At 40.6% G+C, this 26,966-nt stretch overlaps 1 protein-coding gene and 1 long non-coding RNA gene across 2 annotated transcripts; one reads left to right on the top strand and one right to left on the bottom strand.

Annotated features, from left to right (window-relative positions):
• The first annotated feature begins 9,017 nt into the window (after window positions 1-9,017).
• LOC307025952 (uncharacterized protein) lies at window positions 9,018-11,429 on the top strand. The gene is made up of 2 exons (XM_079660969.1): window positions 9,018-10,024; window positions 10,055-11,429. The coding sequence occupies exons 1-2, from the start codon at window positions 9,379-9,381 to the stop codon at window positions 11,338-11,340; spliced, it is 1,932 nt and encodes a 643-aa protein (XP_079517095.1). The 5' UTR covers window positions 9,018-9,378; the 3' UTR covers window positions 11,341-11,429.
• Window positions 11,430-12,759: 1,330 nt separating this feature from the next.
• On the bottom strand, window positions 12,760-25,126 carry LOC307026513. The gene is made up of 2 exons (XR_013804396.1): window positions 24,718-25,126; window positions 12,760-14,937 (listed from the first exon to the last, which is right to left on the bottom strand). It is a non-coding gene; the product is annotated as an uncharacterized lncRNA (long non-coding RNA).
• Between the last annotated feature and the right edge of the window lie 1,840 nt (window positions 25,127-26,966).

Below are 26,966 nucleotides of genomic sequence, written 5' to 3'. Positions count from 1 at the left end.
GTACATCCATTACAGGGCACTGAGAAATGGTTTGAAAGCCCATGAATGTGTAATTCATGTAGACTTTTCTGAGAACTACTTGTGCAAGTACAGTGCTGAGATCCAAGCTGTCCACTTTGGAGCCTCACACCAGCAGGCAACATTGCACACAGGCGTGCTTTATGTACATGCCACCCCCAGTCCGGTGTCCTTCTGCTCAATATCTCCATCAAGAGTAAAGGGCCCGCCAGCTATCTGGCAGCACTTGTCTCCAGTGCTTTACCATGTGAAGAGCACATACCCTGACGTCACTACAGTCCATTTTTACAGCGATGGCCCTTGCACCCAGTATAGGCAGCGGGGTAACATGTTCTTGGTTAGCACTGAGCTATTCAGCCGTGGATTTAAGGCAGGGACATGGAACTTTTTTGAGGCAAGTCATGGGAAGGGTGCCCCTGATGGCATAGGAGGAGCACTGAAGAGGAAAGCAGACGGTATAGTCTGCAAAGGAACAGACATACCTGGTGCTGCAGAGCTGTATTCTGCACTGCAGGGAAGTGGAACCTCGGTCAAGTTGTTTTTTGTCGATGAACAAGACATCGACAGAGCAGTTTCAGGGATGCCAAATGATTTGCCTCCTCTTCCGTCCACCATGAGGATGCATCAGGCAGTGACTCTTTCCTATGGAGAACTGACCTACAGGGATGTCAGCTGCTTGTGCACAGCGGCACAAAATCTCCACTGTGAATGCTTTGATGCAAAGCATTTTACATTTAATCATCCACAGCATCCACAGCATCCACAGACATCGCAGAGTGGCAAAGTCCTGAAACTGTTGGCCAGTGGTGCGTCCTCAAGTACGATGGTGATCTGTACCCTGGCATTATCACTGACATCTGTGAAACGCATGTTGAGGTCCGCAGTATGGCAAAGATAGGGATCAACAGGTTTTTCTGGCCAGCCCGGGATGATATTCTTTGGTACCTGTTGGACGAAATTGTGTCAGTCATCACACCACCTAAACCAGTCACATCACGTCACATGGAGATTGACAAAGAAATCTGGGCAAAGCTACAGAATGTCTTAGAAGAGGTCAGTTACTTATATATATATTTTGTAGACAGTATAGAATATTTTCAAATGTATTGGAAATGATGGTCAATGCATAGATCCAAGAACATAACATCTTAACTTTTTGTCTGTGGCCATTTTACCTTTTTCAGATATAAAGAACCAGGACTTCAGATCTCTCTTTCTCTCACAATCTAACAGACACTCACTCACTAGGACTTCAGATTTCTCTCTCTCTCCCTCACATGGACTTTAGATACAGATACAGTATCGATCTCTATCACACACACACACACACACACATTCAAACAATCAGTTTGTTATGGACGCTATGTTTTCTGTTCAGAAATTGTTAGAAGCCACTGTGGTGCATCTGATTAAAATGCAGGAGATGATGTAGGCTACTGTTCAAAGTTGAGGTCTATTATTCTCTTACACACACACACACACACACACACACACACACATTGCACTACTTCCTACATAACAATTTACTCCACACATTCTAACTGCTAAACATCAAAGGCTATTCTTAACCGTAGCCTAATTCGGACGGTAACTAACAATGACTATGTTCATGTTTCTAATAAACCTCGAGAGCATTTACAGTGTACATTAACAAACAGAGACTGATAACACTATACACTAAACATTATAACATAACTAAACAAAAGGAACATATGGATACTCACAGGTATGACAATCATTCACAGTAATATCCGCGTCTTATCCTCGGCATCTCCAGCCAACTGCTCCGGTATTCCCGCCACTGGGTGCCATCAGCGCAAGCGTCCCCCAGACTCGCACTCCGATTGGCTACACGTGTGTAGCCATCAGGTGTGCATGCTCTGACTGAATGACTCAGCAGAAGGGAAGGGTCTACCGTTCACGTGCACTGTCACAAACATTCATATTTTAATAGGGGCTTCTTCTTGACTCCCGCTATTCTGTTTCTAATGTTTTGTAATGAGATATTTTTTATATTACCAATAGCAACAATGTATTTTAACATGATGTTCTATGTATTGTGTCAAAGCCAGTGCAACACTGAGCTACACAGTCCCACACTCACTCATTCACACACACATGCAATCAAATACTCATTCCTGTTACCTATTTTTTTTTCCTGTTACCAAATGTTTTTTCCGGTTTCTAAATTGTTTCCTCCAAAAATAAAGAAAACACACTGTATTTTTACAATCATATTGGTTCCATCAGTTGTCTGATTGCTTAATTAAATAAATGCTCAATCTTTGGATGAAATTACATTTTTTTAAATGTCCTTTAAAAGAAAAAGGCTGATGTGCATTCTTAGAGAAATACAAATCCGTTCGAAATATAGTGATTTTTTTGTCATAAATATTAATATTTCATCATGTAATCAACCATTTCTTCTACATTACGTCTTTTTCTAAGAAAAAACAATGTATGTGGTTGATATTCTTTTAAACATTGGTTTTAAATGGCATTTGAGTTTCGGTAACAGCACTGAAAAAAATGCAATGATCATCAGCTTTCACAAGTTGTAATAAATTAAATAAAGTAGCCTGAGATTGACCAGTGAGTCATTCTATAATTAGGGGTACATGTCATGTCCATAGGTTGTGGTAATCCATTTTATTAAGTATTAAATTAATGCAATGATCAATTTTATATTGGGGCACATATTTATTTCATTTAATACAAAAAGCCGACAGATCACATAATGTATTTAGCAGAAAATGCATATTCAGTGCTGGAATTTGCTGTTTTGGTGCTGTCCGATTTGCTAAATGTCAGGGTTAGCTCTTCAGTTAAGCAATAACATACATATTTTTGTAAATAATTTTCATTATTGTTTAATTAAAATAATCATTAGAATATAAACAAGGTGTTTTCAAAACTATTTGGCTCATTTGTGTACATAAAATCACCCATTTTGTGCGTGTCCAAGAAATCTCTGTCAACTGTGTTACCCATTAAAAACACCCCTATAAATTATCAATGGTTTGCTCCAAAGTCATATTTACAGTATCAAGTGATGTCATTTCCTTTTTGGAGGGAATTCTGAAGACAGTGAGGCAAGTTTGTACTTCTCCTCTTCAATATTTCATCAATATTAAAGTGTACGCATAGAGTGGGTTAATTGATCATCAACATGTTGTGAACTTACTTTAGATATTATATTTACAAATATACAGAGAGGGTGCATAAAAACATGATTTTATCAAGGTAATGTGGTGACCGGTTGAAGGTCTGCAGTTAGCACAAGACGCTAAAATGGCGGAAATGTCAACTGTGTTACCTCTCAACTGTAACACGGTTGACAGGGATAAACACAGTTGACAATGTTGGCAGTTTATTGTCATAGTTTATGCTTATATTGAATGTTGAAATGAAACTTCACAGGGTATGGATGATTTTGATATTCAGTGGTTTGACATGATCCTTAAACCGAGTTATTTGTGTTTTAGAGCGATGAAGTTATCTGCTGCAGAGAAGCAGCGCCAGTACAGGGCACGGCGTAATTCTGATCCTCAGAGACGGGCAGCATACTTACAGAAACACAGAGAGACATGGCATGACAACAAAAACCTAGGGAAGGTGAAGACAGTAAAAGATTTAAGTGAGAGGGAGAAGAGAAGGAAACGAACATACTGGAGAAGAGCCCAACACCAGAGCAGAGAGAGAAAGAAAGTGATAGAGAATCAGGTTACCCCACCCCAGAGTCCTGAAAATGTTCCACAGCCTGACATGCCAAGGTAAAGATTTATTGAAACACAGAAAACAAGTTTAAGAATAGATTTGATTATGAAATGATAATACATGATAAGACACTAGTAACTGCTTGTCATCATTACTCCATTCAGTAAGCATATAATACATGATCCATTGCTTTGTGTATCACTTCAGACAGAGAATTGCTGGAAGGAAGAAAGTCAAGAGAAGGGAGTCCAAGTTATAAAGGGAGGTTCAAGCTTTGAATGAATTACTCAAACAACAGAAGAGAAAAACTGACAAATATAGAAAAAGATTTACAAGGCTACAGCAAGTGTCAGAGTCACCCAGATCAAAAAACAGGCGCCTGTTAGGAAGGATTTCTGTGCCTACAGAAGTGCACAAAACATTAGTTTTCCACCATGCCCTAGTGGACAACATTAGTACAAAGTATGCCTCTACCACACACAAAAAGACTAGGCAGGTAATTGCAGCTCTTGTGTCAGGAAGGATCTTGAAAAAATACAAGTTCAAAAAAAGAATCCAGGAGACCCTATCAATTTCAAGAAAACAACAGAGCCACAGTGAGATATCCACCATCCCCAACAAGTTGAAGTATAGATCTTTATGCTATAAACTGGGCAACAACGTTCTGTCCTTCATGACAAGGGATGAGAATAGCCGTCTCACAGCTGGAAAATCCCAAACAATAACAAGAGGGAAGAAAAAAAAACAGAAAAGGTTCTTAAACGACACCATGAGAAACCTGCACAGGAGATTCCTCCTTGAGAGCCCCAACTGCAGGATCTCATATTCTTTGTTCTGCCGTATGCGGCCCTTCTGGGTAGTCCAGCCATCCATTGCAGACAGAGAGACCTGCCTTTGCAAGGTACATGAAAATCTTTGTTTTCTTGCAGAGAAACTACATTCTCTCCGACTCATTGGGAGAACTGACTTGGAGGGAATGGCAGAGTCAATATGCTGTGACTCAAAGTCAAAAGACTGCATGTACAATGAATGTCCTAACTGCAAAGACAGAGACTTTCCAGTCGCAAGTGAGGGAGATTTGCAAGCAAGTGTTTTTATCACACAGTGGAAAACGGAGACTGTTCTCAGAGAGAAGAAGAACAAGGAAGGTGAAAAAGAAAAAATGGCTGTCAAAATGACAATGAAAAAGAAGACAGAAACGACTCTGCAGGATGTACTCGAGCTCTTCCAGCGCCAACTTACACACTTCAAAAGACACCAGTTCAACATAAAGCAGCAATTCACCTACTACCGGGAACTAAAGAGGAGCATGACAGATCATGAATGCTTAATTCATGTCGATTTCTCCGAAAATTACGCCTGCAAGTACTCCTCTGAAATCCAAGCTGTACATTTTGCATCAAACCAGCAGCAGGCAACTCTCCACACTGGAGTTCTACATGTTGGTGGAGTGGAAGAGCATGTGTGCTTTAGCACAATCAGTCCATCAAAGGAGAAAGGCCCTGCAGCCATATGGACCCACCTATCCCCAATACTCAACCTGGTCAGGGCTTCCTATCCCAAAGTGACTGTTGTGCATTTCTTTAGTGATGGGCCGTGCACACAATACAGACAGAAAGGCAATTTCTATCTGTTTTGTACTAAGCTGCAAAAGTGTGGTTTCCAGTCAGGCACCTGGAACTTTTTTGAGGCAAGCCATGGTAAGGGTGCTCCAGATGGAGTTGGAGGCCTCCTCAAAAGGACTGCTGACAGGCTTGTTAGCCATGGGAAAGATATCCCCAACCCTGAGCTCTTCTTCAACTCACTGGTGGATGCACAGACCAAAGTCAAACTCTTCTTTATCAGTGAGGATAGAGTAGATGAATCGACAAAGAGCATGCCAGATCGTCTCCCGGTGGTGCCATCAACCATGCGCATTCACCAAGTGGTAACAGTGACCCCGGGACGAATCAGTTACCGGGATGTGAGCTGCCTTTGCTCAACAAGACAGACCCTGGAGTGTCAGTGTTACAACACGAAAACCTTCACCTTTGAGGCTCAGGCAACAGCACCCACACAGGAGGATGAGAGTCTGCATGAGGCCCAAATACATTGGCAAAACACAGACATCATCGGCCAGTGGTGTATCTTAAATTATGATGACAACATTTATCCTGGAATAATACAAGAGGTGAATGAAAGTCATGTTGAGGTTAAATGTATGCACCGGATTGGAGTCAATCGCTTTTTCTGGCCTAAGCGGGAGGATGTTCTGTGGTATTTACATGAGGACATGATCAGAATTATTCCTCCACCAACTTCTGTGACCTCACGACATGTGGAGATCGACAGAGACATATGGTCAAAGATCTCAGCGATGTGAACTGTCTTAAAATAAAATAAACACGAAACATAAAAATGAAATACAAGAGGATGAGTTATAAATGTTTTGTGCATGAGATTAAAAGGAAAAAAATGTTTTTTAAATGTAGAATATGTTAAAGTTGAAGATGTTTGGATTCTACTTGAGTTAAGGACAGAAGTTAGGGATGTGAAAAGATGTATTAAATAATTTTTTAAACTATGTTCACAGTAGCTATGAGATGAGTTTAAGTATTGTGATGTTTTTTAATCTTCTTAATTCATCACTTTTGTGATCAAAATAAAAATGTTATCTTTAAGAAAGGTTTCTGTTGTTCTCTTAATGCGTCCTGTCACCTGTGTTACTTCATCAACTATGTTCCGTGTGTTTTTTTGTGTAATAAATATTTGAAATGTTGGTTTATTTGTAAGACAAATTATGGGGTATTTCTCTAGAAAGGGAAGTTTTACATAAGGATGGTGAATAACTCTAAAGTCAATTTAACATGGATTTACATCGAAAAAGGATTCATCCTTGATGATAGCACCTCACAGAATGTCCATCATTAAGCTTAAATTTCATATTTTCAGATCAGTTAGACAGAACATCTCCAAAACCCTAGTGAATAGACTTAAAAACTTTCAAACAAATGTTTTATCAAATGTGTAGTACTTCATTCATGTTTTATATGACATATCATTTGTCTGTAACACAGTTGACAAAATAATGCATTGAATGTTTATTTTTATTAAAATGTTTTAAAAGTCATCAAAGCTTAAGCTTGGCAGTTGATGAATTTAGCACGTTGAGAGAGTATTTTATGAAAACAACTAGATTATTTATTTAAAAAAACAGTAATTTCTTGACTTTTTGGTTGATGTGAAATGTACCCCTAATTATAGAATGACTCCAGTACTGATTTTGAATGAGTAAATGTGTATATTACTAAATTCTATGTTGAAATGGAATGAAAAATGAAGTTTAGTTTTGAAGATTTACAACAAGCAAATGGTCACCATTCGGCGGAATCACCCAGCCGCCGTCGAGGTGATGAAACGGCGAGAGGGTCCACACGAGGCCGACCAGACATGGTCGAACCTCCTCTCAGGCACCAGAAAAAGCTCAAAAAGGGCCGTACTGTCCACGGTCCAAAAAAGGTAGGTGAAATCGTGAGAGGATCCACACGAGGCCGACCAGACATGGTCGAACCTCCTCTCAGGCACCAGGGGGAAAAAACAAAACTCAAAAGGTCGATAGCCGTTAGCAGCTAGCCGTTAGCCGCTAGCTGGCAGCCGTCGGTAGCCGCTAGCCGTAGCCGTTAGCTAACGAGGTTAGCTGCTAGTCGTCGAAGGCTAGCGCAGCCTGGACGTGCAGCCGCACGAGCAGAAGAAAACAGCCCCAGGAGGTAGCAATCGGGTTCATCCCTATCCAGCGGGTCGTGCATCGTCTCCCTGTTGGTTGGAAGACCGATGCGGGAATGGCGAGCAACGTCCCCAGCCATTCTGCGAGGCGTGCACCGAGCCTCAGTCCGCGTGCCGGTGGCAGCAACGGACGATTCCAAAAATCCCCGGCATTTCGAGAAAGAAACCTGAGTTTCCTTTGCCGTGTTCGGGTCCGTCTCGGAAACTTCTGCGAGACTTATATGTCAGGGTCACCAATGTAGTGCCGAGAGATAGGGAGTCAGAGGCGTTGCATCGAAGGTGCAAAGTTGTCTTTAATAGAGAGCTGCAAAGGACATGTTGTCGGGTCGCAGCCCGGGACGACAAGAGGAAGAGCCAGGAGGGCACACAATATATATAAGGAACACACAACAGGTCCGTGTGGAAACAAAACCCCAATTGTAGTTCCATGTGTGAATTATGAACCAGTGTATCAATACGTGGTCACCACAATCTACAGTTAAGTTGTTATGTTTTGAAAGAGTTTTTTCTATTTCAGGATTCAACCTGTATATAAATGTTTTGTGTATTGGTTTTGGTTGGATTCTTTTGTATTCTTACGTCATTTGCTGTAAGAATACAAAATGCAGGTTGGACCCTGTCACCCTGATTAACATTTGAAGAGGAACAGACATTATCTCCCTCTTTAAACTAAAACTGAGTTTTAAAACAAGCTCTGTTGAGGCCAAAGGCTTAACTTATGTTTTTATATTGTGTCTAAACAATGAAAGAGATCATATTTCATCATATTTTAATCTTTTTAAGAGCTCTGCTGCCATCTTGAGGTCTGCAGGTAACAGATCACTTTAAAGAACATTTTCTCTTTAAAGCATATATTATAAATACATTTGGAGTCTTTTAGACAATAATGCCACAAGTAAACACCATTTTTGAACTTTCATTTAATTTGTTATACTTTTCTGGCTGAAAATTCTGCATGATTGAGGATATTTTGACAACAGAGATAATTTAATGCACAGTTTAACTTTAAATATAATATTATGAGTTATGTTGGTAATTAGCAATACTTTATGTGTGTTTTCAAAACATGACAGGTCAGTTTAAGACATGCAAAACAGCTAAAAAGACCTCCTTATTACTCAAGAAATTATTTATTGAAGTATTTTTTGCTTCTTTATTGTTGTTTTATCTCAATATCTGCCTGAAATTAAAAAGCTGGAGGAAAACAGAGGCCGTATCACACAACTCATTCCCTCACCTTTGTGTTTTTAAACAGTTGTTGAATTCATTTTAAGCTTTGAAAATAACAAAAGACAAAATAAACACTTCAGCCCCAGCACTTTACATTTCCATGCTTACTTAAATTGTCATTGCTTCGAAATAAACAGTTAATGATTTAGTCAATTGGGTGCACCAGAAGCCTTTAATGCCTCACAAAAACAGAAAATAAAATGAAAATACTCAAAATAATAAATAAATATCCATCTATCTATTGATGTAATTGTTATATTTAATTATTATCTATTCTATTGGATAGAATATAGATAATTCTTCTCAAAACTAAGATTGTTTGATTTCTGCAAAAAATAAGATGGTTCTGCCGTTGCCGAGCAACCAACAGGTAGGCCTCGTTTGGGGGCGGAGCCTAGCGAACGGTCTTTGGCTCTGTTGACGTCATTTGGCTATGATCTCTGTCAGTGACGTGTGAATTACGTCACTACAGAGTTTGCAAATAGACCCTGCTTCCTCTGCAGATCACTTCTTCTCAATTCACTGAGAGGGCCAGCACGTAATCTACCCAGCAGACAATTTTACAGACAGCATCCACAGATAATCCAGCATTATAGAATTAATTAATAATATTAATAATTTGTTAGTTATTAACATTATTAATTAATTACCATGTCTAGAGCAGGAAGTTCTATGTCAGTGAGGATGTCAAACATCTCAGTGGAAGACATTCGTCCATTGTTTGTTAACTTTTGCAAACGGGTGAGTGTGGAGCAATGGGATTTGCTGGATCAAGGATTACCGGACGATGCCGTAAAAATGATAGTGGCAGAGCTGGTTTTGCAGTGTGTGAATTTGGTGATGGAAGCCTTGCTAGCTATTCATAAGGTCACAAAAACGGGCATTTCTGAGGAGTGTGTTCGGTCCTGTCTAGGCAACATACTCCCTCAGACTGTTGCTGATGTCCTGGATGTGAAAGTCCCTGACGACTGCGACAGCGCAAAAAGCTTGACCGAAATGATAGTCCAGGAGGTTATGGAAAGCGCCAACTCTGTACTCAATGCCAGTGCGGACAATTCGGAAGAAGTATATAGGCGTGTCACTCCCCCCAACAGACTTGGTGTTATTGTCAGTCATGCCTGCGATATGCTAAAAGCCTTCCTGGCTAAAATGAGAGGCATTTTCCGATTGCCAGAAAGAAAAGAAAGCCAGGTGGCCTTGATTGAGATGACTGATGACAGTTTAGAGGAGGAAGTTACCAGCAACAAGAGCAGGCAGCCTGAGACCACAGACACAGGCTCAATCCAAACCTCACATGGTGCTGGATCTGTTCATTCCAAAGCTTCAGGCACCGGATCTGTTCAGTCCAAAGCTTTAAGCAGCAGATCTGTTCTGTCCAAAGCATCAGGCCTCCCAAGAGGGTCGGAAGGAAGTTTTGTGATTGAAACCGAAGCAGTCCAGGGAATAATTATAAAAGAGTTCAGCGGAATAGAAGAACCTCTTCTGGATAATATGAAAGAGACAGAGATTGAGGTTCTTAAATCTGACACCTCCGAGTGGATCAAAAGTATTTCAGGAGACATAGTAAGGTCCATCATTGAAGAGGTTAATAGCCTGGATGTTGGAGATTCTGAAAGTCCCATTTCAGAGCCCGGAGATATGCCTGAACTTTGCTTGATAGGAGTCGGCACGAAGATCAAACACTTTTTTGCCAAACAGTTTGCCAAACTCTCCATTTATCGGATGGCGGCAGAGATGAAGGAACGATTCTGCCCCGAATCCCACGTTGATACAGAGGAATCGATGAGGTCCTTCGCTGAGGAGGTTGAGGAGCTGCTGAGCAACGAGTGCGAGGAACAAAACAATGAGGTTGAGATGTATTTAGAACTACAAAACCTTTTAGAGGGAAAAAGCCTGATGTTCACAAAACTGCTTAGTGATCTCCTCTTCAATAACACCACAAAAGGGATGATAACACCAGAGTTTGCCCCAGGAGTAACACGAATATTCGTTGCCCCGCCACGTGAAGCCATGCTTCAAGAAATCAAATCGAAACTGTGGTACTTCTTTGGACTGTTCGGGTGGTGGATGACCCACCAGGCTGGCAGCCACAGCAACAGGGTGGAGCAGGCGTTGAATGCACCTGGGCTACTGACACCAACAGACACACTGGCTGCGGACTCAAGTGCAGAATCAGTGAAGGAGACAACTCCAGAGGCAGAGAGAATCAAAATGTCTGTCATGGTACTTGTGATGAAGCTGGTTTCACGAATTTACAACAAATCAAAGGAGAACAGCCCACTTGGAGAACCAAAGGCCGTCGCAGAGAGACTCTTTGAGAAAGTATGGGCCAAAGTGGAGGGAGAGGATTTAAAAATCACCCCAGAAGCCTTCAAGAATATAGACAAGGTAGTTTACAAAGGTCTGTGCAAGCAGTGGAAGGGTGCAGCGATGGTGCTTGTTACAGTGACTGTAGGAGAACAATCAGCGGATGATGTAGTGGCCTCCATCTTCAAATACTACCTGACGAACCAACCAAAGAAGAGAGGCGCCGTCGGCAGGTTCTTCCATCGTGTAGGCCGAGAAATCCTGAAGCCTTTCAGACGCTCTCCTGCATCTACTTGGACTATTTAGGGGGATTATTTATTATTCAGCCTTTAGGGTAAAGGGTTTTTTCTCCGGGTGTCTCCGGTTTTCCCCACTTTAATATTTTTTTATTTAAATGTGATATTATTATTGTCAACTAACCTTTTACAGTTATCTGATATTTGTTGACCTAAAACATTTAATTAAAGTCAGCTTTTAGTTTTTTTCAGGGGACAGGGTTTTCTCCGGGTGTTTCCGTTTTTTTCCCAAATTACGCAACAAAGAAATAAAAAAAATGTTGTAATTTAATGTTCTGCTTATGTCTCTGTAATTTGCCGTCAGAGCTGTGATTATGCTACACAGTCTGTTTCAACCAATTCAAAGTGTTGCTAGGAAATACAATAAAAAGTGTGTCCTGTGAGAAAGTCACTCTAGTTATTGAGTCACTTTTAAACATTAAATAATAAGAAGAGCTGATTGTTGTCGGAGCTGAAGTTCTGCTCACTCAGATATGAATTAAGCTCAAATACAAAGAGGTACATCAATATTTAATATAGGATGAATGTGGGTTTTTGAAAACCTTAAATATTCTACAGAACAAGGAGTGGAATTTGTATTGTGGGGGAAGATCGACAGCAACAAGGTTTTCAGTATTTCCCTCCAAAAGAAGTGGAAATCTGAAAACCAGTGAGCTCAGAAATCTTCCTTCTTACTGAAAACAAATACAGAAACACAAAACATTTACAGAAACACACCGCAGCAGTGATGTGCTGTCAGAGCCAATCAGCACCTCCTGACCTGCAGATCAATGCATTCATCAAAAATGTTTGTATAACCTCTGTTAGTCAATTTGTATCCCCAAAATCAGCAATTGCAATATCTGGATGAATACAAACAAATCCTAATAATTTGTTGTCAAATCAGCCATTAACTGAAAAACCTGAAGATGCCTCTTCAGATTTGAGATAATTCTGCCAAAGATGACCCCAAAACTGTCCTCATTTCAGGTTTATATAATTACAAATAATCTTCATACAGGACAAAATCTCCTAACACACAATTTGTAATTCACCTTGAGATTATTTTGTTAACCTATCATTGAATATTCCTGCTTCAGAGATCTCCACTACTGGCCTTAGGGAATGTCTGGCTCAGGGAATCTTTAGGCTTGAACTCCTTTAAAACTGAAAAGTGCATTTAGCTTTAGTTACACAAATAGCCTGTCGTTGAAACACTCCTGTTCAAATCCCAGCAGTGCTAATTCTTAGAGAGAATATAGACTTTGTTGCTGTTCGAGTAAGGAGTCAAAAATATGTTTTCTCATGATGTAAATGAACGCAGCTTTTACATGAGAGAAGTAAAGGATCTTAACAGAGGTTCTGTGTATCAGTTTTGTGGGGGAAACTTCTGTGTAGCGATGCAGTGGGAGTCACCGACTCATGAAGGAGACACGGGAAGAGCAGGAGCTTTGATGTCAAACACTGATGGATTATTATAGGAGCTTCGGCCGGAGAATTCACATCACAAGTCCAAGAGCCAGAGGTTCTGACTTCACGGTAGAGTTGCCACGTCAAATCTGAAGATCTCTACCCCAGACCCATGTATTTAGCCAGTTCAGACAGAATAATCAACATGCTGCATAACAAGATAGAATCATAACACCTCTATCAGCTGACTTCAACAGGCTGGAACAGGGAGAAATTACACTGAGAGCACAGCAGCCAAGGTTACGTGCGTGTGCTCAGTCAGGAGGACAGTAATGAACTGATAAACTTGGTCAAAGTTATGGACCTTGGAAAATATTTCTCAAACAGTTCCTCTCTTTTTATCAATTTTGATCATCTAAAAACGTTAGTCTAATAATATTTTGTTCAATACTTAAATCAATGGGAATCTTCAGATTTGAGTGTGGACTTACAAAACATCAATTACATCAATAACAATCACATTAAGAACAACATAATAAGATTGAAACATTCAATCACAATGATTGATACAGCCAATCATAATAGAAAAATCATCTCTCATCAGTGTTTGGAGCCTCTTTTGTCAAAAGCATAATAATGAACACATATAAAACACAGGTGCACAATAGCAAAAAATATTTGTTTTAAACTAATATCTTTTATCATTTAACCATTAGTTAATCTCATTTATCAAACTATAAAATCAAAAACAGCTTGCAGTTTAAAGATTTACTTCAAGGCAATCACTAGTCAATAGCATTTAAAACTTAGGATCATAAGAGATCCAGCTAAGGTATAAAATCAGGATCATACGGGATCCAGCTAAGGTATACCATTCACAGTTGTGATTTTATCAATCTGTAATCTGCAAAAGTGCAGAGTCCTCAATTTTTAGGATGACTAAATCTGAAAAGGAAAAATTAGGCAAATATTCAAAGACTTTTGTAAAAACTTGGAAAGGAAGGATTAAACATTCTTAAAACTTGAATTATTACATTTGTAAATGCTACCACTGATCTGTACCAAATTAAGTCTATCACTTATTCCTATCAGCCATACTTACCTGAACATCTACTTATGGTACTTGGAAAGGATTCTTCTGTGTTTATCTAATGTTGAATATAGAATATACATTTCTTTAGTTTATACTTCTTTAATTTGAGGATCAAATATGCTACACAATTGTTATATGAAATATTATAAATATTTGTTTTTGGCCAAAACTGAAATGAATCCAGTACTTGAAACATCATTGTAGGTCTGTCTGTGCATGGATAATACATAAAGAGTAGTGTTGTTAAGCCTGATTGCTGGAAGATTAAGGATATTAACATGATCTGTGATAATAGTAGAAATATCTTATTATTCAATACCTTGTAATCTGAAAATATTAATTAATTAATTTTGTTTAGTGCGAAAGTGTAATCTGATCTGAAAAAAATATATTAATCACCACTATTCAACACATATGTGGTCATTGGAAATATATAGACAATCATTAATTGTACATCTGTAAACATCCAAGGTATAAAATCAATTCAAAGTTCATCTTTGTACGAGAGCTGGAAGAACAAGTCCGTCAGTCTTCCTGACTCGTTCTCCTCCTCCCTTTCTGACACAGAGTGTCTGGTGTGTGTAAAGGCATCCTGATACTGTAGATTAGCACTGAGGTGCTGATTGGCTCAAACTCTTCTTCATCAGAGTCCCATATTTCAACCCCCCCAATTGCTCTGCTTTTGTGTGGCTCATTCAGTGAGCACTGAAGTTGACCCCCCAGTGAAATGGAGGCTCATCTGCCTGCATTCCTTCTGCTATCTGCTTGAGAGCAGTGCAACTGTGTATTCCAAGTGGCGCATCCAGGTGTCCCCCCCGTGATGGGAGAAGTTAGGAAGACATCAAACTCCTCCAAGAAACATGGAACCTTGTATTACAGAAGTCTCTGAAGCCCTCACTCGTCCTGCAGGGTTGTCTGCTTGAGCCCACCGAGCAGAAAGATGAAGAAGCATCCCATCTCCTCAGAAAGTTGAAGATTAGAATCCTCTCATCTCGAACGACCTCGTGCTTCCTTGCCCGTGGCTGGGGGCGCCCTCTGCAGCCGGAGAGTGTGACCTTCTCTCTCTGACCCTTGGCCTTCAGAGCTGTCCTAGTTATTGGGTTAACACTTGATAGGGATGTTTTCCTGAGTGCAGACAACTCAAGGTAATGGATTAGCACATTATCATTTAATTACAAAAATAGGATAGGCCCCTCAGAATTATTTGGGAGCCTTCCTGACACATGCACATGCATACATGTAAGGTTTGTGTTAGTCATTTAACATGCAAGAATCATATACTCATCAGTCCAAAGCAGAGAAATGTTATTTTAAGTTAAAGGCGAGCTAGTCCCTGTGGATATAACCCCTTCTCAATGATTCTAAATGTTATATTAATTCACCATTTACCGTTTGATAAAAGATTGGTTTATCAGAAATACGTTTCTTCTTCCATAAAACATAGGTTTGAGAAATAAATGTTCCAATATGAAATCAATTACTCAATGTAATTGACTTTCCCCTCCCTTTTCTTACATATGTGACATATGAAATAATAACTTAGGAGTCTATTTAAGCATGGTATAGTTTATAATCTATTAATCGAGAAGACTCAGTATCACCTGTGTGCAGCTTACAAAAAACAATTGTGAGAAACATATATTATGCAGGAAATGTATACATTTGTTGAAGAACAACTGATTCGGGACGAAAAGCTTCATCCCCTTAACATCTGAGTTCCTACTGATGGCATACCATGAACTATAGTGTGTGTCTGAGGGTGTCATTACTGAGAAATGTCAAACAAAATCAAAACCTTACATTTGAAAACAGGTTTGCATTCCTCCACTTGTTATCATTGGAAACAATAAACGCTAATTGTTTTGATGTAGAATCTATCAATTGAATCGTTAGAGCAGAACAGAATGGTTATATTTTAGCCTGAGTTTCGTGCAGCCTCTAGTTTTACCAGGTGGAAACATTGTCTATATAATGTGAATACATGTAGAACTAGACATTAAGAGGCCCCTGACATTAGGCCTATTTTAAAAATAGTAGGGGCTTTTAACAGCTTGCCTACTTACAGGCATCCTCTGCATATCAGTATGAATAGCCTTAAAAAAACAACCCACTCTGCGGTAACGAGAGTCATGTATCTGAACCATATGCCCTAAGTGAAGCCGTTAGTCTCATCTGACTGACCCAAGGGTTGGTGCTGGTGTGACAGGGAGGCTTCCAAGTGTTCAAAGCAGAGCTCAAGCTTTCAGTTCATGGCTCGGTGGGGAGAGCAGACCCACGTGAGACAGTATCAACGGCTGTAATGTTCAGTTTGAGGAGTGTCATTCTCTCTGGGAGCAGGAAATGGTGTCCATTCTCGGACCAGACCATTAATGTCATGTAGAGCAGCAATAGCATCTCTGTGACTGCACTAAGCCGGACTGTAGCAGGGTAGAACTGGATGACTTTCAGTGAAGCCGTCCAAGGCCATAGACAAAATGGAACCACCTACTTACAAAAGGGACACAAGGTCATCAATGTCTCTCTTTACCTTCGGCCTAATCATAAAACCAATTAGTGGAAAAAAACTGTGGAACACTAATCCATCATCATGTGAAATGTTGAGTTAATCTAAATAATTACTTATGGGTTGAAGTCACTAACATTAACATTAGAACTAAAGTCAGTCAAAATTGGACTTGCACGGATCAGAATCTAAGCAATACACCATTTTCACCAACAAGATTAGGTACATTACAGGAGTGTTAAAACACCCAAACATGCACACGTATCTTATTCTAGTAGAGATTAGAGGACAAGGTCTAATGTTGTGAACAAAATCATCAAGTTATTTTATTTATTCTATGTTATGTACCACATTTAATTTAATAATTAATCTTGAATTACTAATAACTGTGGATAAGGTGAATACTTATCCAAAGTGTGTGTGTGTGTGTGTGTGTGTGTGTGTGTGTGTGTGTGTGTGTGTGTGTGTGTGTGTGAACAGCTTGTCTGCCCAAGGTTTAAAACATTTGGGACAGCAGTGAGAATGTTATAAGAAACAATGTGTTAGTTATGTAACCGGCTGTGTCTGACTCTGCGTTGTGTTGTGTAGAAAGACGACGACCCAGACGTGTAGCTTCATTCAGGATGTACATTTATTTTCACTCCTGACGAAACAGCGACAGAAAGAAAACATTTCTCCAGTCAGTACTCTCTTTAACGTGCCCCTCTCCCACAGAGATCAGTATCAAAAGGGCATAACGTAAAAAGTAACACAACATACCTGACGAAACAGCGACAGAAAGAAAACATTTCTCCAGTCAGTACTCTCTTTAACGTGCCCCTATACAAATTAAACAACACAGAAATACATTGTGAACACCCGTGAGACACTACAACAAAAATAAGTAATAAAAAGTAACTTAAAGTGCATAAAGTCGACACTAAAACACGGAAATTGCTTCTGGCTGAAGAGCCGCCTACCTCTCCCACAGAGATCAGTATCAAAAGGGGAGAACGATGCATGAACCCCGCGAAAAAAAGGGGAACAGTGTCACATACATAAGGAACGTAGGGGTACACGCTAAAATTATAGTTCCACATACTGATGTGAGTCCTACTGCGTCAGGTATTAACACAAGATGAAACAAGAATAAACACAGATTTTGTGTAATTATATAGACATATTTACATAATATATTATATACAAATGAGACATAACTGTCCCTGTTACACTCACCCCGCTAGAATTATGCAAAATTCTGGGTCGCAAAACAATCCACATATAAACACACTGGCCATTACAACAAGCAACAAAACCATATGAAACAGCAATAAGAGCTTCCTACCTAAAGGATAAGAGAATGAGGGACTCGCTTGGGCCCAGCAAGAACCCACAGTACTCTACAGACAAGGTGAGGTGCAGTTTACACCCCACACCCTGGCCAAACGATGTGGATGAGCGAAAAATAAAATAAAAAAAGGCTCAATACAGCAGTATATCACCAGAGCACAAATAATGGCTAACACGCCACATTTCACACATTAATAACAGCACGCGGCCTTATCTCAACCCTCAAGAAGGGACTCAAGTTGTGCCATGGACTCAATGAAGCGGCGCACAGGTCTAATGACTCTGCCGAATCGTGAGGTAACCTGGCCATCTACATGTGATGCTTGACGCTTATTGGCAGGGGGCCGTTGTGGCAGAGGAGCTGGGAAAGCCATTGGGGTCTCTACAGCAGTTGCAGGGTCACTAGAAACGGGGGTGACCAACACAGAAGGAGGTGGTGGGTGGGTTGACGGTGGTAGGGGCTGGGTCAGAGACAGCAGAGAGATGCAGGGATAAGGGGGACACTTGGGGACTCACCCTAGCATGGTCTGGCTGAGGCTGACTGTAAGCAAGGGCAGTGGCCGGTAGAGAGTTGGGAGGGGGGTCTGGTTGGTGCGCTAATGAGGCCTGAGACATCCCCAGATTGACAGGGCGAAAAGAATCAGTCACAGGGCTCTGACTATAAACTGACAGACCCACCACATTATGAGACTGCGCTGCTGTTTTTCTCACATTTCTCATATGGGCGTCCAGACGCTCCTGAACCTCAGCCGTGGTCCACCGCTCAGGTGCCTTCAGTTGGAATGATATGGCGAGACTGGGGTCAGGACAGTGATTAATGAACATCAAGACCACTTCTGCACTGGGGTCATCTACACATTTACCTCGCCTCCGGAGGCACTCGTCCGCAGCATCTATTGACTTGTTAAGGCGTATCCAATAGTCCATAGCACTTTCACCAGCACGTGGAACAGTGCCGTAAAAATCTTTCATGGGCAAGTTAGAGTATGACAGCTCACTAAAGTTACCCTTCAATATGTCAAACACAGCTGTGGGCAGGTCGGTCGCACTCAAGTCAGGTCGGCTGCGGATTGACACTTTCACCACATCCCTGGCTTTACCTGTTAGTCTTGACATAATCAGATCAAACCTTTCTACGTGAGTGTCACATTTCACTCTATTCAGGTAACATCTCATCATGTCCTCCCATTCATGAATAGAAAATACATCAGCACGATCACCCCTGAAGTAAGGCGGAGCCTTGGTGTCTGACTGCACCACAACCTTCAATTGAGACAAATCAGCCTGGTGGGACGGGTGTGGATTGGTGGGAGACTGAGGCTGGGCAGCACTGGGCTGGTGCATGGTGCTTGATATGTTCTCACCTATCTGTTTAGCCAAACTTGTTATCATTTCCCCAAAAGCTTCAACAGATACTACTTGTGTAAGTTTACGGTCTGGCTGCATAATAGGTGTGGAGCTTGCAGCAGGTGTTAATGTCGGGTTGAAATCACTAGCGAACCCAAATCTTTCACTACCTTTAAGTCGCTGGCCCCTCCCCAACCCAAATGTGACATCATGCCCACTAACATCCATATTGTTAATGACAACAACAAAAAAATCCCACAAAGCAATCAAAACACAGTTTAAAGCCACCCACAAGAGATAAAACACTAAAATAAAATAAAATGATAAAACACAGATAGACAGATATACTCAGTGATAAGTGTCCTCTCAGACTCAGTGCATCTCTCAATTTGAATATGTACACTGTCCCTTTAACGCACCTGCCGTCGCAGCAAGAGAGGGGGGGAAAAAAAAAAGAGGAAAAAAAACACACACTCCAGTCTTTCCTTCTTCCCGCCGGTGGGCAGCAGCTTTACCCCGGGGACCAGACGGCGCTGGTCGCGGATACAACGGGTCGTCACGGCACCAAGTGTAACCGGCTGTGTCTGACTCTGCGTTGTGTTGTGTAGAAAGACGACGACCCAGACGTGTAGCTTCATTCAGGATGTACATTTATTTTCACTCCTGACGAAACAGCGACAGAAAGAAAACATTTCTCCAGTCAGTACTCTCTTTAACGTGCCCCTCTCCCACAGAGATCAGTATCAAAAGGGCATAACGTAAAAAGTAACACAACATACCTGACGAAACAGCGACAGAAAGAAAACATTTCTCCAGTCAGTACTCTCTTTAACGTGCCCCTATACAAATTAAACAACACAGAAATACATTGTGAACACCCGTGAGACACTACAACAAAAATAAGTAATAAAAAGTAACTTAAAGTGCATAAAGTCGACACTAAAACACGGAAATTGCTTCTGGCTGAAGAGCCGCCTACCTCTCCCACAGAGATCAGTATCAAAAGGGGAGAACGATGCATGAACCCCGCGAAAAAAAGGGGAACAGTGTCACATACATAAGGAACGTAGGGGTACACGCTAAAATTATAGTTCCACATACTGATGTGAGTCCTACTGCGTCAGGTATTAACACAAGATGAAACAAGAATAAACACAGATTTTGTGTAATTATATAGACATATTTACATAATATATTATATACAAATGAGACATAACTGTCCCTGTTACAGTTAGACTAAACTCGAAGGAAGCTAGACTGGAACATTTTAAATAAATCAAAACACTTGCACATTAATTAAATACATTTGACATTTAGCTTGAGCTGGGTTCAATACTTTTCTTTATGGTATTTAAAATTGGGCTCGAGTGGAACCCCTGGATTTGGCTTGCAACACAAAGTGATACTGATCTCTGTCTGTTAGGACTGGGAAGTGTCATGATTCAAAGTGTGGGCCTGTGAAGGAGAGGCCCTTGGTAAACAACATCTATTTTTTAACTGTAATTACTTATTTTAAAGAGATTGTAACATTATACTTTTTAAATAATTGCTCAATTAATTTAACACATTTATTATGCACACAATAAAAACTTCAACAAATATATGGATCCTGGCTTAACCAGCGACCTTTACTCTTTTGTTCATAAGCTCGGTTTCAGAAAACTTGTCAGTAGTTTAACAACTATTTTAATTTTAGTAATGTCTATACGAGAAATAATTTGAAGCAGTTTAATAAAGAATGTTAAACTATTTTTTTAAACTGTAATTGAACTTCAATTTATATTAATTATCTGAATCCAGTGGCCAGTTGGAATAGATAATCAACAAAGTTTCCATTTTGCAGCAACAGCGCAAAAGGTTTCAATAATAATTAGTATTATGTCTGAGTCTAGTTCTGTCATATCTGCTTTGTTTCGGAATGTGTTCAATACATTACGTTTTTATTCATTATTACCATACAATACATAGATTACGAATAAATGAAACAAATAATACAACATTGACCTAAAAAAAAAAAACAGACAGATTTTGCAACCCTGATCTCCTCAGGCAGGTCTTTACGATCAGCCGTGATGCCTCTGAGGGTCTCGGGCGCAGGACGGGGCATAGGGTTACAAAGATATCTTAACATACCAGCAATACAATTTAAGAATGGATTCTTAAAGCAATATGATCTTCTTTTCTTCTTACACCTACAGCGCACACCATGAACAGTGTGCTTCTTTTTTACATTTTCCCCTGCACACTCAGATGCAGGACATAAAAACAGTCTTTTGCTATTTATTTTCATTTTGCAGCACATTTATACTACCAGAATTTTGCTTTACATCTTTATATTATTTATTTTTCTCAAGTAATTTACTTTTGGTGAGATAACTAAAGTTTAGTTCATTTTACCCTGGCTATGGACTGATTCATTATTAGTTGTTACAAAACATACACAAGACGGCGGGAAGACAAACCAATATAGACCCCCCATACAAACAACTTAGACAAACAAACATGAACTCGCAATAAACACCAGCGCGACAGCAAAGTTCATCCAGCTCAGTTTAGTCCGAATTAAGAGGTTTCAGAGGGGGTAGGGAATTATCTCTAGTGGGGCGCCTTGACTCACGCGTCTACCCATGGGCGCGGGAAGGGGGGTGCTGAGGGCGCTGCAGCACCCCCTAGCGGCAGGCAGGGGGTGCGGAGCTCCCCTGTCTGAATTATTATACGGTTATTGCTGCTCCCGCTGTGCATAATCTGTGTAATATGTAGCCAATAAATTCCACATTGTTGGTAAAATAATATTTTGGCCTGCCCCGAATGTTTTTTTCTGTAGCCCCGGACAATTCTACCTCAATAATATAATACATTAACCGTGCTTTACGTGAACCTCATCAAGACACTAGAAAGGACGGCAGGACTGTAATTTCCCGTGTTCAGTGAATGCAACAGAGGCAAGGCACCAGACCAATCAGAGAGTTGCATGGAAATAAAAGTGTGCTTGTGTCATTCAAGCTCGCGGCTCTGTGTGTGTGCGGAAATAGCGCATTTAGTGTGTGTGAGAGAGGGGGAGAGAGAGAGGGACCGGTGCCAGCAGCAGGGACCGTGTTGTTAGCATCTGGTTAGCTAGCTGCACTAACGGACATACGGAGCTGTTTGTTACACAACAAGCTGGAGGAGAGCTCTCCTCTCAGACTGAGAGGCTCAGGTGAGCTAAAGGACTCTCTGAGTGTTTAGATAGTTAACTTTAGTCTAAGTTATCTCAGTGGGTCTCAAACGGTTTGGTCAAAAATTATTCAAAAGATTATTTCCGCGGCACACCTTCATATGATCATTATAGTTATAAAAAAAATAAGAGAATAAAGGGAAAACAGTTATGAAATACTATATGGCAGTAAAACAAGAATACAGTTTGAAAGGGGAGTGATTTGTAAGATATCCATAAAGAAAAAGAACATCTGCTTACAGTTGTGTTTCATCTGGGTGTTGAGAGATGTATCCATAGATCTCTTAATGTTGCTCTCAAAGTGCACCAGATTGATGCTTTTAACTTCAATATTTAAAAAAAATCTTCCCGGGGGAGCATCCCCCCGGACCCCCCTAGAGGAGGTGAGGTCCACTCCCCACTCGTAAAAAATAGCACTTTACCCCTGCCTATATGCCGTGAGCTGATTATCGAGCCTTCATTGTAACAGTCACGGGTTTACTGTGTGTTTGCGTGTGGGGAGTTTTTTTGTGCGTGCTCTATAGTGCCCGTAATAGTGTTCACTGGAGTCCAGCACCTCAGTGAAGAAACACACTCCTCAATGTCAGTGCCGGCGATAAACTCTTCACTCAGCACCCCCACTCAAAATACCTTCCCGCGCCTCTGCTTGTATACAAGTCCTAGATCGGTGCCTGAAGACCGTCCAAGAGCGATAACTAGCTTATCCTCTTGCGACACCACTACTCTATTCTAGTGGCGCTGTTCCCCCCCGATCAGGAGCGCACAGACTTTTTCCTCTACCCTTTCTCTCTAACAACAGCCCAGTTGACTGTAGTCCTACACGACCAGCCTACACTTGCTATCGAGTTCATCACAACGATGAAACACAGTTTTGTTCTACACTTGCTTGCCACTACCCACCCATGATCAATTAGCCTATAATTTTATGTATGCACCCTGGACCGCCACCAGCTCCTCTAGCAATGTATAGGGAACTGTGGCGCATCAGGTGATGCATGGACCTCGCGCTGCCCCGTTTTACCATGCACGGAGAAAACGGTCATAAACAGCACGTCATTCCTAGCATTCGGTGCCATTTAGGTCCCCACCACATTATATCATATATTTTGAATTTAAAAGGTCTAATGCTTTTTTTTTAAAAGCTTGGTTTTAAATGTTTATACCCTCTACCATAAAACAACCATGTTATTTAGCCAGGATATTAAAAATTCTAAATAATTACTCTGATTTTAGCACAAGTAGGCCGAATTGCTGTGTCCCCAATCATGTTTGCTCAACTTCTGTAACAGATATACAAAAAGAAATCAAAGAAATACAAACAAATTCTACATTGTTGTGAGTGTTGTATGACCCTTTTGCTAATATTCCTCACCAAATTGAAATTGTTGTTATTAATTCATTTGTATTGAAAATAAAGTGTGTGTCCCCTGTTTGAATGTCCTCCCTGTTACTCTGATTTGAATCCCTCTGGACACGCCCCTTAGTGGGAAATAATCTTCAAGAAGCATAGTGAATGCGTTCTTCCTTCAACGTTTTTCTAATGTTTTAAAGAACTTAACTATTGCGGTAAAGCATAAAATGTCCACCCTGTTATGCTCATTTTTAGTGGAACTGATCATTTGTTTTACATTTAGAAAATATGGTGAATATATCTATCAAATATATGTTTCTGTTGTCACCAAGTGCTAGCTTGATTATCATCACACATGTAGCAATAGCCAAGTTTAGCATAAAATGTCCACCCTGTTACCGTCCACCCTGTTACTATTTTTCACAGTAACAGGGTGCACACACAGTAACTGGGGATGGTCAAAAAAAAAAAATGTAAGCATAATATCCTGAGCTTGACCAAAATATTTTTCTTATACTTTAACAAACCATCATTCAGATTAAATAAAAAAAAAAAAATGGAAAATTATGTTTTTTATTTTTGAATATATAGCTGAAATGGCACCGAATGCTAGGAATGACCCGAATTTAGACTATCTCGTTTTAAATATAGACGGCGGTGGTGTGAGTTAAAGCTATAGGCAAAAAGCTGTGACTTTCTCCCTCTCAGCTGCACTTCTCCAGCCCCACAAACACGGGGAGGTTTTACACACACACTCGCGGCTACAGCTGAAGCCGTGTTTACAGAGGCGATAGGAGTAATATCTCCGGCTGCTTATTTTTCAACTGCTGTGTTGGCCGCTGAAACCCCCAAAATTCGGCGATTTGTACAATACAAATCTTTACATTGCTTTCATACAGAAGTTCCACTTTACTGATGCCTTTCTTTAAGGTTTCTCTAAACATGAGCTGTGCATGTTTGTATGGCACTTTCGTTCCGAGCAGCATACACAGAGGAAATCAGCCAGGACTGAATCCCTAGACACTGATCTCCTGGGTTTATTATCCCCAAATGTTCATTAACCAAAAACGAAACACAGCCGCTCAGCTTCACAGATAATTTTAGTATACCGTCAATCACAGATTCTGGTAAGGCAATGTCCAAATTTGAAATTACATTTACCAGTTCTGAAGATTTATTGGTATCCTGCCGACAACGCCAATTTGTGGGGGAAACTTCTGTGTATCGATGCAGTGGGAGTCACCGACTCATGAAGGAGACACGGGAAGAGCAGGAGCATTGATGTCAAACACTGATGGTTTATTATAGGAGCTTCGGCCGGAGAATTCACATCACAAGTCCAAGAGCCAGAGGTTCTGACTTCACGGTAGAGTTGCCACGTCAAATCTGAAGAACTCTACCCCAGACCCATGTATTTAGCTAGTTCAGAGAGAATAATCAACATGCTGCATAACAAGATATAACACCTCTATCAGCTGACGCCAACAGGCAGGAACAGGGAGAAAGTACACTGAGAGCACAGCAGCCAAGGTTACAGGTGCGTGTGCTCAGTCAGAACTGATAAACTTGGTCAAAGTTATGGACCTTGGACCAGTGCTTGAATAGGAATAAAAAAGGTGCCAGTACTCTAAATCAGCAATAAGTATTTCGCACATAGTCATAGTATATCCTATAATGCTGGTGGGTTTGTCTCTTTACTGTATATTTTAGAAAGGCTCACTGTACTTAAACAAAATGACTCAGGGTGCATCTGAGATTAGAGGGGGTGCAGTGGTAAAGTGCTATTTTTATAAGTGGGGAGTGGACCTGACACCCTCTAGTCTAGGGGGGTCCGGGGGCATGCTCCCCCGGGAACATTTTTTTTAAAATATTGAAGTTAAATGCATCAATCTGGTGCAATTTGAGAGCAAAATGAAGAGATATATGGATACCTCTCAACATCCATAATGAAACAACTGTAAACAGATTTACTTTTTCTTTATGGATATAAAAGAAAGTAAAGCTTGACTCCTACTGGCTGGTTAAATGACTCCTCGTCCCTGAGGCCACTACCAGTTTTTTGTGCCATTTTGCTGGATTTATTTGTCAGTAGCGTTGCTGCACAAAGTGATAGCCCTCTAGTTTAAATCTACTACCCAAAAAGAAACATATGGAGATGGGTTACTATTTAAAAAAAATTGCAAATCTATTTGGGAACAGTGGAGCCGGGCCTCAAATCCTATAGGGGGGTCCGGGGGCATGCTCCCCCGGTAAGATTTGTTTTTAAATGTTGGACTTAAATGCATCAATCTGGTGCATTTTGAGGGGGAAATAAAGAGACTACACCCATATGAAACAAAAATGTATACATTTAAATAATCATAAAATCATAAGTACATGGCCATAACCAATAACATACAATATCCAATATGAAAAAACATTGAAACTTATTTATTTATTTGTTTTTGGTTCATTTATAGTTGTGAGTGTGTCTGGGCTCCTGAATCGGCCTCTCCTGTCTCCCTCCTCTCCCCCCTGCTCCTCTTTGAGGCAACAGCAAAGACTAGTTTTAGCTCTCAACAAGTTTATCTTACCTTTTTTCACCTAGTTAACATTTTGTTTGTACTATTCATGCATATTTTACAAATCACTACCCCCTCAAATGGAAATATGTGTTTACATAAATGGTGACCGAACCGTTTGAGACCCACTGAGATAACTTAAACTAAGTTAACTATCTAAAGACTCAGAGAGTAATTTACCTCACCAGAGCTGTAGTTATCAGCCTCTCAGTCTGACAGCAAAGGACTCTCCCTCCACCTTGTTGTTGAAAAAGCTCCTTATATCCGTTAGCGCAGCTAGCTAGCACCAGATGCTAACAACAATACACGTAACCGGTGCGCGCGCTTTCTCGCTCGCTCGCGCCACACATACACCAACACACACCCTCCCGAGCTTGAATGACACACAGAGACCAATCGAGGGCATTAGTATGATCTGTATGAAAGTGGCAATGTCGGCAGGCCACGTCATGTAGACAGCCAGTCACCCTCTGTGAGGCAGAGTCAGACCCACATTTGCGCTGCGTTGCGTTTACAATATATACGTATATTGCCGGCGGCTGAGTACCGGCATTTTACTGAGTACCGGCACCTTGCCGGTACTCAGTAAGAAGTGCCGGTACCACATGGGTAAAAATTAGAAGTGCCGGTACTGCGTACCGGTGAGTACCGGCCCAATTCAAGCACTGCCTTGGACAATATTTCCCCAACAAGTTTCATAGTTTTTTAATCTTATTTAACAGCTCTGCTGCCATCTAGCTAACTAAGCCACTCTGTTAAAATCCTCTTTAGATAAGATAATATATACTTTATTGATCCCAATTTGAGAAATATTTTATATTTATGATATCAAATCTGTAGTCATGTACA

The sequence above is a fragment of the Notothenia rossii genome (assembly GCF_949606895.1).
Source record: "Notothenia rossii genome assembly, chromosome: 12".
In the NCBI taxonomy this organism is placed as follows: domain Eukaryota; kingdom Metazoa; phylum Chordata; class Actinopteri; order Perciformes; family Nototheniidae; genus Notothenia; species Notothenia rossii.
Note: the sequence above shows the minus strand (reverse complement) of the source record. Positions and strands in the feature narration are given on the sequence as shown.

Excerpts from the sequence above, each read along its gene's own strand:
- LOC307025952 (XM_079660969.1), top strand. The coding sequence starts at position 9,379 with ATGTCTAGAGCAGGAAGTTCTATGTCAGTGAGGATGTCAAACATCTCA. Across the intron at positions 10,025-10,054 it reads CTCAATCCAAACCTCACATG|GCACCGGATCTGTTCAGTCC; the intron begins GTGCTGGATCTG and ends CCAAAGCTTCAG.